The sequence below is a fragment of the Parasteatoda tepidariorum genome, chromosome 10 (assembly GCF_043381705.1).
Source record: "Parasteatoda tepidariorum isolate YZ-2023 chromosome 10, CAS_Ptep_4.0, whole genome shotgun sequence".
Taxonomy (NCBI): Eukaryota; Metazoa; Arthropoda; class Arachnida; order Araneae; family Theridiidae; genus Parasteatoda; species Parasteatoda tepidariorum.
Window position 1 is genome coordinate 69,878,890 of NC_092213.1, and position 14,686 is coordinate 69,893,575.

The window sequence follows — 14,686 nt, forward strand, 5'->3', positions numbered from 1 at the left end:
TGAGTAAGAAAACTTATGCAAACGTGGTACGCTCTGTTTCATTGAAATTTAAAAATCTAGGCCTAAAAAAATGCCTCTGGTGAATTCCTAAATTGGCAAATCTGATGGAGGTAATGTAATTATGGTGGAAGTAAAGTGATGAGATTTTCAAATCATGATTTAAGGACAAATCAGCAGAAAATATTAATTTATAGAAAAAAAAACTTTTTATGTGCAATATGTCCACTTAAACAAAGATTTTTAAAAAAAATTGATAATTAATGTCAAGTGCAGAACCATCTATGTCAAAATTGATTTCATTCCTGAGCCGTTTTGAAATATATAATATTTTGAATTTGAACACATGTAAAATGAATGATCATTAAAATTTATTTTCTGATGAAATTATTTAAAGGGTATAGCATTTTAATCCATTAGCTTTAGCATGGTGCCTTTTTGTTCTTCATTAGTTTTCTGTGTAAGGCATAATTATCTTGCTTAAAAAACATGCACATTCTTTTCTTTTTTAATTTGAACTGAAAGTAAAAAATAAAAATTAAATGTTCTTGGAAAAATTCGAGGATCTTTGAAAACATGTTAAAATTTAGGGACATTTTCTGCCCTTAGAGTCCTTCTGCTCTAAAAATCAATGAAATTCGAGGCCTGTAATTGAAATGCAACAAAGTCTTGTCACCATAAGTATAACTCATATAGATGCAATGAACATGTTAATAAGACATGGAGAGTGGATTGAAAATCAGGACAAAGCTACTCCTATCCAATTGATGTTGGGAGAATGAATTCATAGCCAATGGCTTAGAAAATTCTAATTATACAGAAAACAAAAATTCACCAATGATTTTTTTTAGGATATTGTGTCTTTACTTGCTAGTGAAAAATAAAACATGCGTTTTACTTCTTGTCTAAAGATTTTTCAATTACAGGCAGTTCTTATTTTTAGTATTTGATGCACATTTCATACAAAATATAGAATTAAAAATTCCACTGATTATGATAAAAATTTGACTTTTTCGACACACCTCTGGTTAGTAGCAAACTCATAATTGTTGTACAGTACTAAAATAATTATCTAAGATCAGTTACAACTGAAAATATAAAAAACCTGATGACCACTTCAGAAATTATAGGATTTTCACATTGAACATGGCAAACTAACCATATATTAACATCTATCTGCTTTTAAGAATAATTATTAAAAAAAATATTTATAAAATTAAATTTTACTTAACAAAAAAGTTTGCATGAAGAAAAATATCAGGCTTTTTAACTTAAGAAAAATAAAAAGGTTGATTATGTTGATTACATCCTTCCTTTCAAAATATACAATGAAAAGATTTTGCAATGATAGTACAATTTTGAGAAAAATGAATAGAAGTAACGTTGATGAAAAAAAAAAGACTTAAAATCAGACCTCTCCAAGACACTGCCGAAATTCTGTCATTACACTATGGATATCTTCTACAGTTTCACAATATTCTCCAAGAATCCACATTGCACTTCTGTGAATTCTGTGTGAAAAAAAAAATTGCATTATGAGGCAAAAGAATAAAAAGTAACTGAAAAGCACATTAATTACATTAAAAGTTAAGGGTGCAACACTATCATTCATTTAAGCTTTAAAATAGCTCTTATTTACTTTACATCATTTTAGTTTACATCAAGGATTAAAAATACAGTTGTTAATTACTTTTACAGTAGTTACAGTTTTTAATTGTAATACACATTGTTGATTGTACATGTTACAACAAACAAACAAAAAAAAAAACATTAGAGCTACCTGCACAAAATAGACTTGAAAAAATTTTAAAAAAATTTATTTTTTTCTATTTTAATTAAAAAGCAAATTTTAATATATAAAGACAGCAGAGAGAGTTACTTCATTCAAATATTTATAATTCGAAAATGATATATTTTGAGTACCAAATAATTCAACAACCTACAATCGTTAAAGCAGTCATTAATATATCACTCAACTGATATGGTTGACTACATTTAGAATTTAATTTTTCAAAAGAAGTGGATGAGCTGCGATAAACAAGAACAGTAGTACATATTCAATGTAATGGAAGCAAATGAGGCTATTAAGTCTGACAAAAATGAATAAAAATAATCCAAAATTAAGATAAATTTTTTAAAAAAAGAGAGGGAAAATTCTAATTGCATTAGGGCAATCACAGGTTACCCACTGGTCAATTTTTTTCATAACTTTCCAAATAAAAGGGAGTATAACAGCTGAATAGACTGTCAGTAAGGCCCAGAATATTTCAAGTTGCGCAGGTTTCTTAAGATATCAGAAAATTCCATTGCTTCTTCAGCATTGATATGTACATTAAAATCAACAGCCAAGGCAGTAATAATGAGAAGAAGTTCCAAAATTGTCATCTGCTTTATTTAAATTAATTTATATGTTTGCCTGATTTTTTATGACCCTTATAACTCTTGATATGTGATTATGGTGTTGAAGTAGATAGTCGAAAAGTGTGCGGACAAACCTAGAACACCAATTTCCTCAATGGGTAAAAAAAGAAATACTAAATAAAACAAAAAGAGGAAAGCTCATTTTAGTGCTTTGGAATCTGCATTTAACAGGAGAAAAACACTAAGGGGGTTCAAGTTCTTACTTAAAAAATAAAAATAAATAAAATTTTATTTAAATAGCAGAAACATAATAGAGCTAGTTTAAATAATACATAGATCTCTAATAAATTGTAAGGTGATTACGAAATCATTTGAATTGAAACAAAATTAAAAAAGTATCATTTGAATTGAAACAAAAAATTTTAAAGGCATATTCTCTACTATTTATAAGAGTTGTACATTATAAATATAAAGATATGAGCATGCATCTATAACACAATAATCAAAAAGCTGTCACACTTGAATTAAACAAATAAAGAATGAATTAAAAAAAAGGGAGATAAATTAATGATTGGCTCACTTGGCAGTTTTGATTGCGGAAAATGATTCCAGCAATTTCGTTAAAATTAAATTTCTCAACTGTTCAAAACGCTGCATGGCTTCACGCATGAATGCAAGAACATCTGCAGCTGCTTGTTCATTGTTATCAGATAAGAACTCCATTAACTGTAAAAATTAAAGACAAGTTCAAAAGAAAGTTTTATCATAATAAAAAATTCCACGCAATGTGAACTGTTTACATACAACAGGTATGATAGCTGGGGCAACATCAGGAAACTTTACGCAACATGAATGAAGAGTGCGGACTAACAACTGACGATATTTTCCTGTGTCTTCATGTTCTGCCACATTGTGAGTCTTAGTCACTTCCTTTTTCAAAACTAAAACCATCTAAAAATACAAATATAAGCAGTTAAAGAGGCAACCACTGTTAAATAAATTTAGTGATCATTTTACATTTGTTAACAAAGCATCTTAAACTATTAGTGATGAGTTTAACTACAATTTCAAAATCTTTAGCTACATTGCATTTCAGGAAACAATTGTGTTTATCGGGAGAAAAAAAATTAACACCACAAAAAACAGCTTCTTACCTCTTCAACATTTCTTGAAGAAATAAGATCCAAAGCTAGATTTAAAGTTTTTCTTCTAACCTCTAAGTCAGATGCAGCCAACACTCTTAAAATATCCATGACAAGATCCTGAAATGAAACACACACACAAAATAGAATTATAGGATTTTAATAACACTAATGACAACAACAAAAAAACTAAAGTTTTTAAAGCAATTTCAATAAAACAGGGTCAAGTTATTCCAAGTGTGTAAAAAATCAAAGCAATATAGGAACTGGCAAAAAAGATCATATCACTGAACTCAGTATTGACCATGAGTTAAATTTTCCTTTCCTCATTAACAAAAAATTTAAATGTTTTATTACAATTTATTTATAATTTAATTTTAGGTAATATTTCTTAATAAAAATATGTATAAATACATACTTGTAGCACTCTTTCATGTGCAGGAGTGTCTTTCAAAGCAATCAATCGATCTAAAACAATGAGTTTCACATTGTTATCACTCTCTTTGACAATTAGTTCTATGTAACAACTTGCTGCTGCCTAAAAATGAAGAAAAAAAAGTAGTTTGCATTCATAAATTAGTCACTACTATTATTACAGAAAAGCATCTTCGCAACAAGCCATTGTAGGCCAGTGAAGTTACAGTTCCATCAATTTGAGACCAACAGCAGGATTGTGGCAAGGTGGTCAGCATTGCGCACAAGCCACCCTTAATTTCTAGACAAGCTGGTACCAATTGATCTGAAGCTTGGCTGTTATTACAGTATATAAAATTATTTCAAAATAAAACAGGTATGAAAAAAAATCTAGAGCAAATGTACATTATACAGTGTAACACTGTTCACCAGGATACTTCTCTTGGTACTGTACAAGACAACTTAAAAATTCTGCATTATAATTATAAAAGAACTGTGGTATAGAAAGAAATGAGTTTCTTTTTATACCAATTTTGATTTGATGAATGATAATTAATAATGATATTGACGATTATAACAGGAATTCCTTAGCAATAGCATTACACTCAGATAATGAGAACTATTTTGTTTAGTTTCAATTGCACTCTATGTTTTTCATATTTTTTAAAAATATAAAAAAGAATTCTGACATTTTAAGCTAGCAGATAACAAAAGATTTAGAAGGAAGAGATGAAAAAATAGTACTCCCAACAGTTAATTAAATAAATTAAATTTAAATTATGCATTGCGAGATCATTTGACAACTAAATAACTTGATTCAAAAAACAAATTTAAAATAATTTGCACATTTCTGAAAAATTAAATTTATCAAGTATTTAATGAACATAAGAAAATTTTTATTATAGGTAAATCTCACTTTGATGGCAGTGGGTGCACTTGAAAGAGTGACTAATGTACCGGCTGCTTCATACCGAACAGAAGGGCTACTGGAATTCAAAAGATTATAAATACAACGAATGAATCTTGATCTTTCAGATGGGTTACCATGGCAGACCTGTAAGATAAAATGTAATGAAATTTTTTTTCACACACTCATAAAATACATTACTGAAATAAGCCAAATATATTTGATACATGAAACACTTTAAAAGTGCACAGAACTGATTTGCTACAACCGATATTTCTTGCCAACCATATTTGGTACATTTTTAGCGGTGCTGCTTTTGCCATGTGCCAAAAACTAAATAAAATATTGCATCCAATAAATTCAAATTTCACTTGTACCACAATAACTTTTTAATATAAAACATGAATTTCGTAAATAACTGCAAATCTATGTTAAATGTTAAGAACCCAGACACCTGCTTTGTTATGCATCTGTACCCAATGCCGAAAACGGAATTAAATATTGGCATCAGTGAAATTCAAAATTAGCTTGTATTGCAGTCAATTTTAAGCAACAGAGTTGGGTATGCAATGCAGCAGNGTTTTTCATACTTATTAAAAATATAAAAAAGAATTCTGGGAGTTTAAGCTAGCTGATAACAAAAGATTTAGAAAGAAGAGATGAAAAAATAGTACTCCCAACAGTTAATTAAAAAAATTAAATTTAAATTATGCATTGCGAGATCACTTGACAACTAAATAACTTGATTAAAAAAATAAATTTAAAATAATTTGTAAATTTATGAAAAATTAAAATTAAATTCATCAAGTATTTAATGAACATAAGAAAATTTTTATTATTGGTAAATCTCACTTTGATGGCAGTGGGTGCACTTGAAAGAGTGACTAATGTACCGGCTGCTTCATACCGAACAGAAGGGCTACTGGAATTCAAAAGATTATAAATACAACGAATGAATCTAGATCTTTCAGATGGGTTACCATGGCAGACCTGTAAGACAAAATGCAATGAAAAATAATTTCACGCACTCATAAAATACATTACTGAAATAAACCAAAAATAATTTCTACATGAAACACTTTAAAAGTCAAAGAACTGATTTGTTGAGCATCTGGTCTCAATATTTCACGCCAACCACTTCTGGCACATTTTTAGTGGTGCTGCTTTTGCCACGTGCCAAAAACCAAATAAAATTTTGCATCCAATAAATTCAAATTTCACTTGTACCACAATATATATTTAACGTAAAACATGTATTTCATAAGTAGCTGCAAATCTATATTAAATGTTAGAACCATAACAACTGTTTTGTTATGCATCTGTACCCAATGCCGAAAACAGAATCAAATACTTGAATCAGTGAAATTCAAAATTCACTTCAGTCCATTTTAAGCAACAGTGTTGGGTATGCAATACAGTGGCAGTTAATCTTAAAAAAAAAACAGCAGTGTAGGGTATACCAGGCAAATATATACTAGGCAGTGGCACAAAAAGAGCAAAACAAAAAACTTAGCTATTAAAAAAAATAAATCTCTCTTGCACAGGTAAATCACATATAGTGATTAATACAGACTAGCTTTAAGTTGAAAATACTTGTCTCCCACAATAATTTATTCTTTGCTATATTTTAACACATACAAATTATACATCATCGTATCTATTTAAAAAAAAAACTGACATGAAGAAAATATTGTAAGATAATAACCTTATAAATAAGTTCAACTATAACAAGTTGCAATATGTCACCAAATGTGTGAACTTGATCAATGCAGGATCCAAGGTAATTCAGAGCACGTTCCTGATCAACATGAATCAACATCATAAAGGCATTCCTTTTGCAGGACATGTCTTGCTCTGTCTCCAAGAAATTCGCTACGAGTTCAGGGGCATCAGGAATCAGAAATTCAAAATTCCTAATAAGAAAGAAGTATACATATTAATCTAAAAATTGGCCTAAAAAAATTAAGAATAATGAATTGAATTTTGTCAGGAAAAAAAGATTAACATTAAGTTAATTTATAAACATTTTTGGCATAAAATTCCCATCCAATATTTTTGGCCATTTTATCAAAAAATGCTGGTGTATAATGATTAAAGTGAGTAAAAAAAAAAGACAGTCTTAATAATTTTTGTTCCAGTAAACAGATCTTTAGCATTAAGTGCAAGTTTTAATGGATTAAAAAATGTTTATGTATGTTGATTAATTAATGCTAACTATTAATTAGTTAATCAAACAAACTAATTAATCAAACATAATAACATAATTAACATTAATATAATTAATCAAACAAAAAAAAATTTCTGAACACTATATATTTACCTTTTCTTTTCCAGTGATTTAGACTTTTGACCATCAAAATATGAATTGCAGCAGAAATTTATAAGACATGGGCACAACTGTTTAGTCAAGGAATCAGTTGAAAGTTTGAATTATTTTATGTTACTTTAAATTTTTATATATTTCATCATATTTCCGAAATCTGTAACAGTATATTAAAAACTTTTTGAAGATAATTACAAAACTCATTTAACCTATGTTAACTCCATGAGAAAAATGGCAAGAATAATAATTTTTAACAATTATTAAAATTCAACAAAAGTTATTCCCAATGATATCTTTTATTTAAACCACAGTACATTCTTACTTTAAATAACTATTTAATTTTCTTATAGATTCATAATAAATAAACATCGTTCAATACTTACTTATAAATAGTGAATATAGCTAATACAGCATTTCTGCGCACATAAGAATGTCTGTGTTCTAAACAAGCTCTTATGGCTTTCATTAGAGGTTCAAGAAGCTCTGGCTCTTTTAGTTTGCACAAAAACCGTAGAGTTGATCCTCGAATAAATTCATTTGGGTGTTGTAAATCCTATACAAAAAAGAAACATATTTTAGAGATATATAGACGTAGTGAAACTACATAAATCAAAACATAACCAAGATTCATAAATAACTTATTTTCCTAAGAAATAGAATTTAATTTATTACAGTTCAAATGAGCTAGAATTAATATAGATGTAATGATAAGAATTTGCATAACAAGCAAAAATATTTAATGCAGCAATAAATCAATCCAATTTAAATATTAATTCATAATACAGTAATAATTATAGAGATTAGAAAGCTATTTTAAACAAAAAAACATAGTACTTATAATAAAAAACTTATGTACAGTAACAAACAGTTACTGTACATAAGGTATGTACAGTAACAAAGTTATGTAAATTTTATAATTATGAAAAAGCCAAACAAACTAGACATTTTTACTTTAACTAACATAGAATAAAGAAAAAACCTTTGTTTAAAACATAGTACGCTACACTAGAAAGAAGATATCTACAAAACAATTAACCATACAACTATGTATATCAATCTTACAGCAATACATATCAACTTTAAATCTTAAGTCAGGCAATGGCAATACCAACCGTAAGCCTCGAGAAAGCCTAATAAAAATTTCACAGCAATAAAAAAAATTTAATAACTTTCATTGAGTTATTAAACAGCATAATGAAAACATGATTCAAAAATTAAAATTATACAGAAGAAGAAAAAAAATTTCTCAAAACTAAATAATTGTTAAAAGAAAATTAGAATTATTTTGCTTCTATTTTTCTCTTATTATTTGCTTGTCTGTTATTATTTGTATTATAAAAGAATTAGATACATATAGACAAATATAAACAAGAAAATGCACTTTGCAAATGGGCAGTTTTTACTCTTAGAGGATAGAAAGCAAAACTTAAAAAGATTTTTTTTTAATACTTGTGAGAAAAATGTACTTTGATTAAGCCTGATTAAGTTGTAAAAAAGAATGCAAGTCAGTAAGAATTCTAAGAAGAAATTTTTAAGAGCAACACGATTATTAAATTATCATTTTGAATAAAAAATTTTAAAAATTAAATTAAAAGGGAAGAGACAAGATAAATGCCTTTTAATTTTATTAATCAGTATCAGTGAAAAATATTGAAATAAAACTCAACCTTTCTATAAGCATCACAGACTAAAATCATTTCTTGCATCAATTTTCCATCAGGGGTGGTTTTAGGAACAATTTCCCAAAATATCAGAAGGAGTTTCTTGATTGTATGATCTTGGAGTGGCAACACAAATCTGATAATGGTCATCAAAATGGATGGAAATTTTTCACCATTTAGAATGAGGTGGATAGTCTTTTTCAGAGCTTCAATTTTGGTCTTTATGTTTCCTTTTTCTGTAAATAATTCATATTTTTAAAGATAATGTTTTAAAAAAATAGTCATCAAATAAAATAAATATATCATTATTATAAAATGCTTTTATACTTTAAATCTATTCTTGAGATATCTTACAGTAAATTTCCTTCTAACTAGACAAAATAGTCATGAAGTATATCATGTATCAATTATATTGAGTATAACTTATTAAAAAAAGCAGATAAATTTCACAGAAACTTCTATTTCCTTTAATAATTAAAAAAGAGTAGCTGAGATCCAAAAAAAAGTCTTCCTATTTTCAGAATGAAAACTTTTACGCATTACACATGATCTGTAAAAATAAGGTATTAACATAGCCACATAATTTTTCTATAGACATTTGTATACATAGGAGTAAAATAAAAACCTGTTCATTTGTTACATAGATCTGAAAATTAGAACATTTTCACAAAGAAAAAATAAGTTATAAGACTTGATAGTCAAGTTATTGTTACAAAAGTAAAAAGTTCCTTCATATAAAAAAGAAGTAAACATCTTAAATAACAACTTTTTATGTTTTGTTGATTATGTCCAAAATATCCCATTCACAGCCTTTTTGTACTAGATTATGTGGTTGGAAAAGACTCTTTCATAACATAATATTGCTTAAAGCAAATAACATAAAGTACTTAGCATAACCAAATATAACAAAGCATCTATCAACTTTAGAGGCATAGTAAATTTCTTAGAAATATATTACAATTCAGTTCACTTTAGACAATATCAAGTTAACACAGTGCTGACCAGCAACTTTTCTGTGGAACGGATGTGGAAGTAAAAAAATATAAATAAACTTTAAATTTTTTTATTTATTATTCAACTCTTAATATTTCTTTTTCGTATGATAAAAAGTATAACAATCACCTACATGTAATAGTACACCATAAGTTTTGCCAATATATCGGCTTTCGTAAAGTTATAATAAATTGGTAGAGAATTAAATAGTAAAACTTGAAAAGTAAGAAAATTACGCCCACTTTTTAAAATAGTCACCACGAGATCACTGCTAATATGATTGCTACGACAGAGTGCATAGCCAAATCTTTGAATCAAAAATAAGCACTTTTTAAAAACTTTTCAAGCACTCAAAAAATTCATATTGAATCAATAATATTATTGAAAAACAAAAACTTTTTATGAACAGTTTTAACATTAAAAAAAAAAACCAAAAAGAAACGGCATAAATCGAAACAATCAGTACTTTCCCACATCACCGAGTGAAATCAACTTGACTCTGAACTCAGAACAAAAGTATCCTTACCCCCTAAATCAAAAAAGTGTTAGAAGTAAAATAAAATAAACAAGAATAAAATTAAAATAAATTAAAAAGAAAAACATTTCATAAGGATCTGACTCTATCCGAATTGGAGCACTCGGGTTTCAGTTTTGAGAGTGCGCGCATGCGCAAGTCATAACGTGGGTACGACATGAAGTCCGTGTGAATGATTACGTAGCAAACACCCCATTTTTCGTGAAATGCAGGGGATCCGCCAGATATCACTGAAGGAAAAAAAAAATTGTGAAAAAAAAGCACTTTTAAAAAAGGCCAGCTGAAAAAAGCACCTTTAAAAGCTTTTAAAAACGAAATCCCCCAAAAAGCACCTTTAAATACTTTTTACAAACGCTACGCACCCTGTATGACTCGTGACCAGTCACCAATGCTTGGTCACAAAAACACGAGTTAACTCGTGACCGGTCAGCAATGTGTTAAAAATATGAATGGTTTTCATGTAAAAGAAAAGGCAGTTTTTTCCCCACTTTTTTTTAAATGCCACCTTCTGAAAATTTTTTAAATCTCTTTGCATCATGTTTATCTTATTCTCTGTTTTAAATATACTTCCAAAATGCAGATTATTAACTGTTTTAAATTTTAATATGTAATTGAATGTAAGATACAATTAAATTGAGATTGCTTAAATAAAATGCCTAAAATAAATAGCAATTTTGCTAAGAAAGACAATTTTTATCCTTCATACTTAAAAATACTCTGGCCTCAGATTCTGACTNTTTCGAGGGTGCGCGCATGCGCAAGTCATAACGTGGGTATGACATGAAGTCCGTGTGAATGATTACGTAGCAAACACCCCATTTTTCGTGAAATGCAGGGGATCCGCCAGATATCACTGAAGGAATAAAAACTATTCAAAAAAAAAAGCACTTTTTAAAAACGCCAGCTAAAAAAAGCACCTTTAAAAGCTTTTAAAAACAAAATCCCCCAAAAAGCATCTTTCAGTACTTTTTACAAACGCTACGCACCATGTATGACTCGTGACCAGTCACCAATGCTTGGTCACAAAAACACGAGTTAACTCGCGACCGGTCAGCTATGTGTTAAAAATATGAATGGTTTTCATGTACAGTAGGGAACCGATTATCCGGAACAATTGGGACTATCGCTATTCCGGATAACTGATTTTTTCGGTTTTCTGAATCGCTACAAAAAGCCGTTTTTTTATTGTTAAATCCAACTAAAAATTTTTTTTTTTGGAAATAATCTTAAAAAGAAGAAAAAACGATGGAGTAATACACTAATGATTATTTCCAAAATGATGGTAAGGTTAACATCTTTCAAAAAAGAAAGAAAAATTCTAAAATCTTATGAGGAAAAAAAATTTTTTTTTAAAAAATGGTGGGAAAATTTATCGAATTTCGTTCCGGTTTTTTGGTTTTCCGATTTCCGGATAATGGGTTCTGTACTGTAAAAGAAAAGGCAGTTTTATCCCCACTTTTTTTTAAATGCCACCTTCTGAAAATTTTTTAAATCTCTTTGCATCAGGTTTCTCTTATTCTCTGTTTTAAATATACTTCCAAAATGCAGATTATTAACTGTTTTAAATTTTAATATGTAATTGAATGTAAGATACAATTAAATTGAGATTGCTTAAATAAAATGCCTAAAATAAATAGCAATTTTGCTAAGAAAGACAATTTTTATCCTTCATACTTAAAAATACTCTGGCCTCAGATTCTGACTTCTATTGTTCCTTTGAAAAACTTGGATTATAATAATAGTTAACAATAAAGCAATTATTACTACAAATGGCTGAATTCAACAAATTTGATTTAATAAAAACCATCAATCTGACTTAATCTAACATTATCTTAACTTTATATGGCACGCTATATCTGTAGGGATCACTAAGTCTTCTAAGTTCCCATAACAAATCAAAACCTACGCGAGTACTAGATCGGAGATAGATCGCGCTCTGGTTCAGCTCAAAATTACGATGTGCTGATAGATGAAAGCTGTTTGAATGTGTCCGTCCTGTAAAACGGGGTGTGATGTGTGTATGTTGTCCAGATAATCATCGAGGATGTTTCCCAGACCGTCACCAATAGCCCATTATGCAACTCAAGTGAGAAATAAATAAAAGTACAGTACCTTTATTTTAAAATCAATAACATCATAGTAAAGTAAAATTAAAAGAAAATATTAAAAACTTGCATTTAAGGAAAAATGAAATATTTAAATAAGTTAAATAAACATAATACAATCTTTTCATAAGTTACCTAAATCCATTTTCAATTGCATTTCATTTGGCTGCTCAGTATCACTTGGAGCACTGATAAGTGTATAACAAATCTGATCTGCGGCACTCATTTTTCTATGGAAAAAAAAACATTATCAGTACAATATATGACATTTCAATCATTTTACGCATGCATAAAACACTTTTGAGTTACCCTTCAATATAAATAAATTTTAAGGAATTACAGCAATATTCAATATATTTAATAACACAAAATAATATTTGATATTCAGGGCTCGAAATTGACACTAGTTTGATGCCACTAAATTATCAGCAATCAGTGTAAAGGTATGCTGCCCTGTAGTGGTTTATTGATAAGTTTAAGTTTTGGAGAGTAGTCACAAAATAACATGTTTTATCATAGTTGTGACTTCATAAAATAACTTATCATAATGTTTTATAATTTTTCGTATAAATTCGTCAGCTAACAATAAGAGAAATCGTATTATGACATTTAAATGGACCATTGAATTAAAAATTGTTTGATTTCTAACCTTGCAGATATTACCTTTACTTATGATATTCATCCATTTTCTAAATTGAGTATAAAGTACTAAACTACATAAATTAAAATAAAATCCTAAAAGTATTTTATTTTCGCAAGAAAAATGCAGGACCATAAGACTAGACAATTAAGAGCCCAATTCTACTACGCCCCATAACAAACAGAAATTATAAATTTTCAATGTAAAACGTTATAATCTATGAAAACTACGCGTACAAACATTGTTCTTTCTCGGTATATGTCCTTACAAGTCTATAGAGGACAATACGTGTAATTTTCTTAAGCACACAAACATGGGAGACAGATTGTTTATGTACGTGTACTAAATAACAGACCGGTTGATGTTCAAGTTCCATCACCATCTAATACATTTTACAACAAAAATAGTAAATGAAGTGAAATATTTCTACATTAATTAAAATAATTCAAATGCAACCTGTGTAAACAGCAACTTCTTAAACATAAATTTGATAGTTTGTTATGTACAGCATACTATTAAGGAGTAACAACGTTGTTAAAACTATAATAATCAAGTGAGAAAGTAATAGAAAAATACAAGCGTTTGCCAAAGTTTACTTACAAGACTTTTAAATATTCTTTAATATAACTACAAAGAGTGCCGACGGATCATTAAAAATTGTTTTGCTTACGTAAAATTAGATGTTGTCAGTTTTCGGTTTTGGTAAGGAAGTTGAGATGTTTTCTTCCTTGCCGATTCAGTTTGAAAAATGAGGCTCAACTGCAAAATTATTAAGTGAGTATTCACACTGAATGCAATTCGCATATATGATCGCACGCAAATGCGATTTGTGTATTATTAAGAGCCATTCTCACTGATTTTGGTTCAACACGGTCAGTCAAATATGAGAACCCGATTGCTAATGCATATTTCCCAGCGAAAAATTCACTAATAAAGTTATCTTTTTCTCTTGACAGAGTTGGGAAATGCGTAAACAGCATTCAGATTTTATTTGCCCGAAATGCCAATGCGAGGTGTTATCAAGCATCCTGAGGGATCTTTCTGTTTTGTTCAAATGAAATTACTATTGACTGATCTGTAAAATTAATACAGAGATCATAACCCTGGGAAGGGTAGCCATTTGCTTCTTCATCTAAAAATAGAAGCAATAGTAGGAAGGGGGGAAATTACTATGGCACAGCTGCGAACTTGTACAGACGTTCAGAAATTGTTTTTTTTTTGTTTAAGTGGTAGCGATAAATTTTTTGGGGTCTTTAATTTTTGACAAAATTCTAAGATTTTAAAATTTCTAAGAATTGTATTATCTACAAGCAATTTAGTAATTCAAACTTATAAAAAATAGATACATTATTTACCAGATTCGTATGGTCTTTAAAATGTTTTTAGAAAGTTGTCAATATGTAAAAAAAAAGTTTTAGAATTTTTTTTTATTAGATTTCACTTTAAAACTAAGATTAAGAAAGTCCTTGACTTCCCAAATAGATATATTTAATAATAAACAAGCGTGTTAATGATTAAAAATACAGAAATTTTTAAAAAAATACCGACCCTTTTTAAGTTTATTTCAGGCATTCTATATATATATTATGGAAAAAAAAAACATTATCA

The 14,686-nt window shown here is 28.6% G+C and overlaps 1 protein-coding gene across 1 annotated transcript in view; it reads right to left on the reverse strand.

Annotated features, from left to right (window-relative positions):
- The window catches only part of LOC122271231 (coatomer subunit beta-like), a 48,124-nt gene that overhangs the window by 19,779 nt on the left and 13,659 nt on the right, over positions 1 to 14,686 (reverse strand). The window contains 10 exon segments of the mRNA XM_071186873.1: positions 1,412 to 1,508; positions 2,939 to 3,084; positions 3,163 to 3,309; positions 3,513 to 3,620; positions 3,919 to 4,038; positions 4,831 to 4,968; positions 6,527 to 6,734; positions 7,528 to 7,697; positions 8,812 to 9,041; positions 12,574 to 12,668. Of these exon segments, the coding sequence (XP_071042974.1) occupies positions 1,412 to 1,508; positions 2,939 to 3,084; positions 3,163 to 3,309; positions 3,513 to 3,620; positions 3,919 to 4,038; positions 4,831 to 4,968; positions 6,527 to 6,734; positions 7,528 to 7,697; positions 8,812 to 9,041; positions 12,574 to 12,668 (1,459 nt within the window).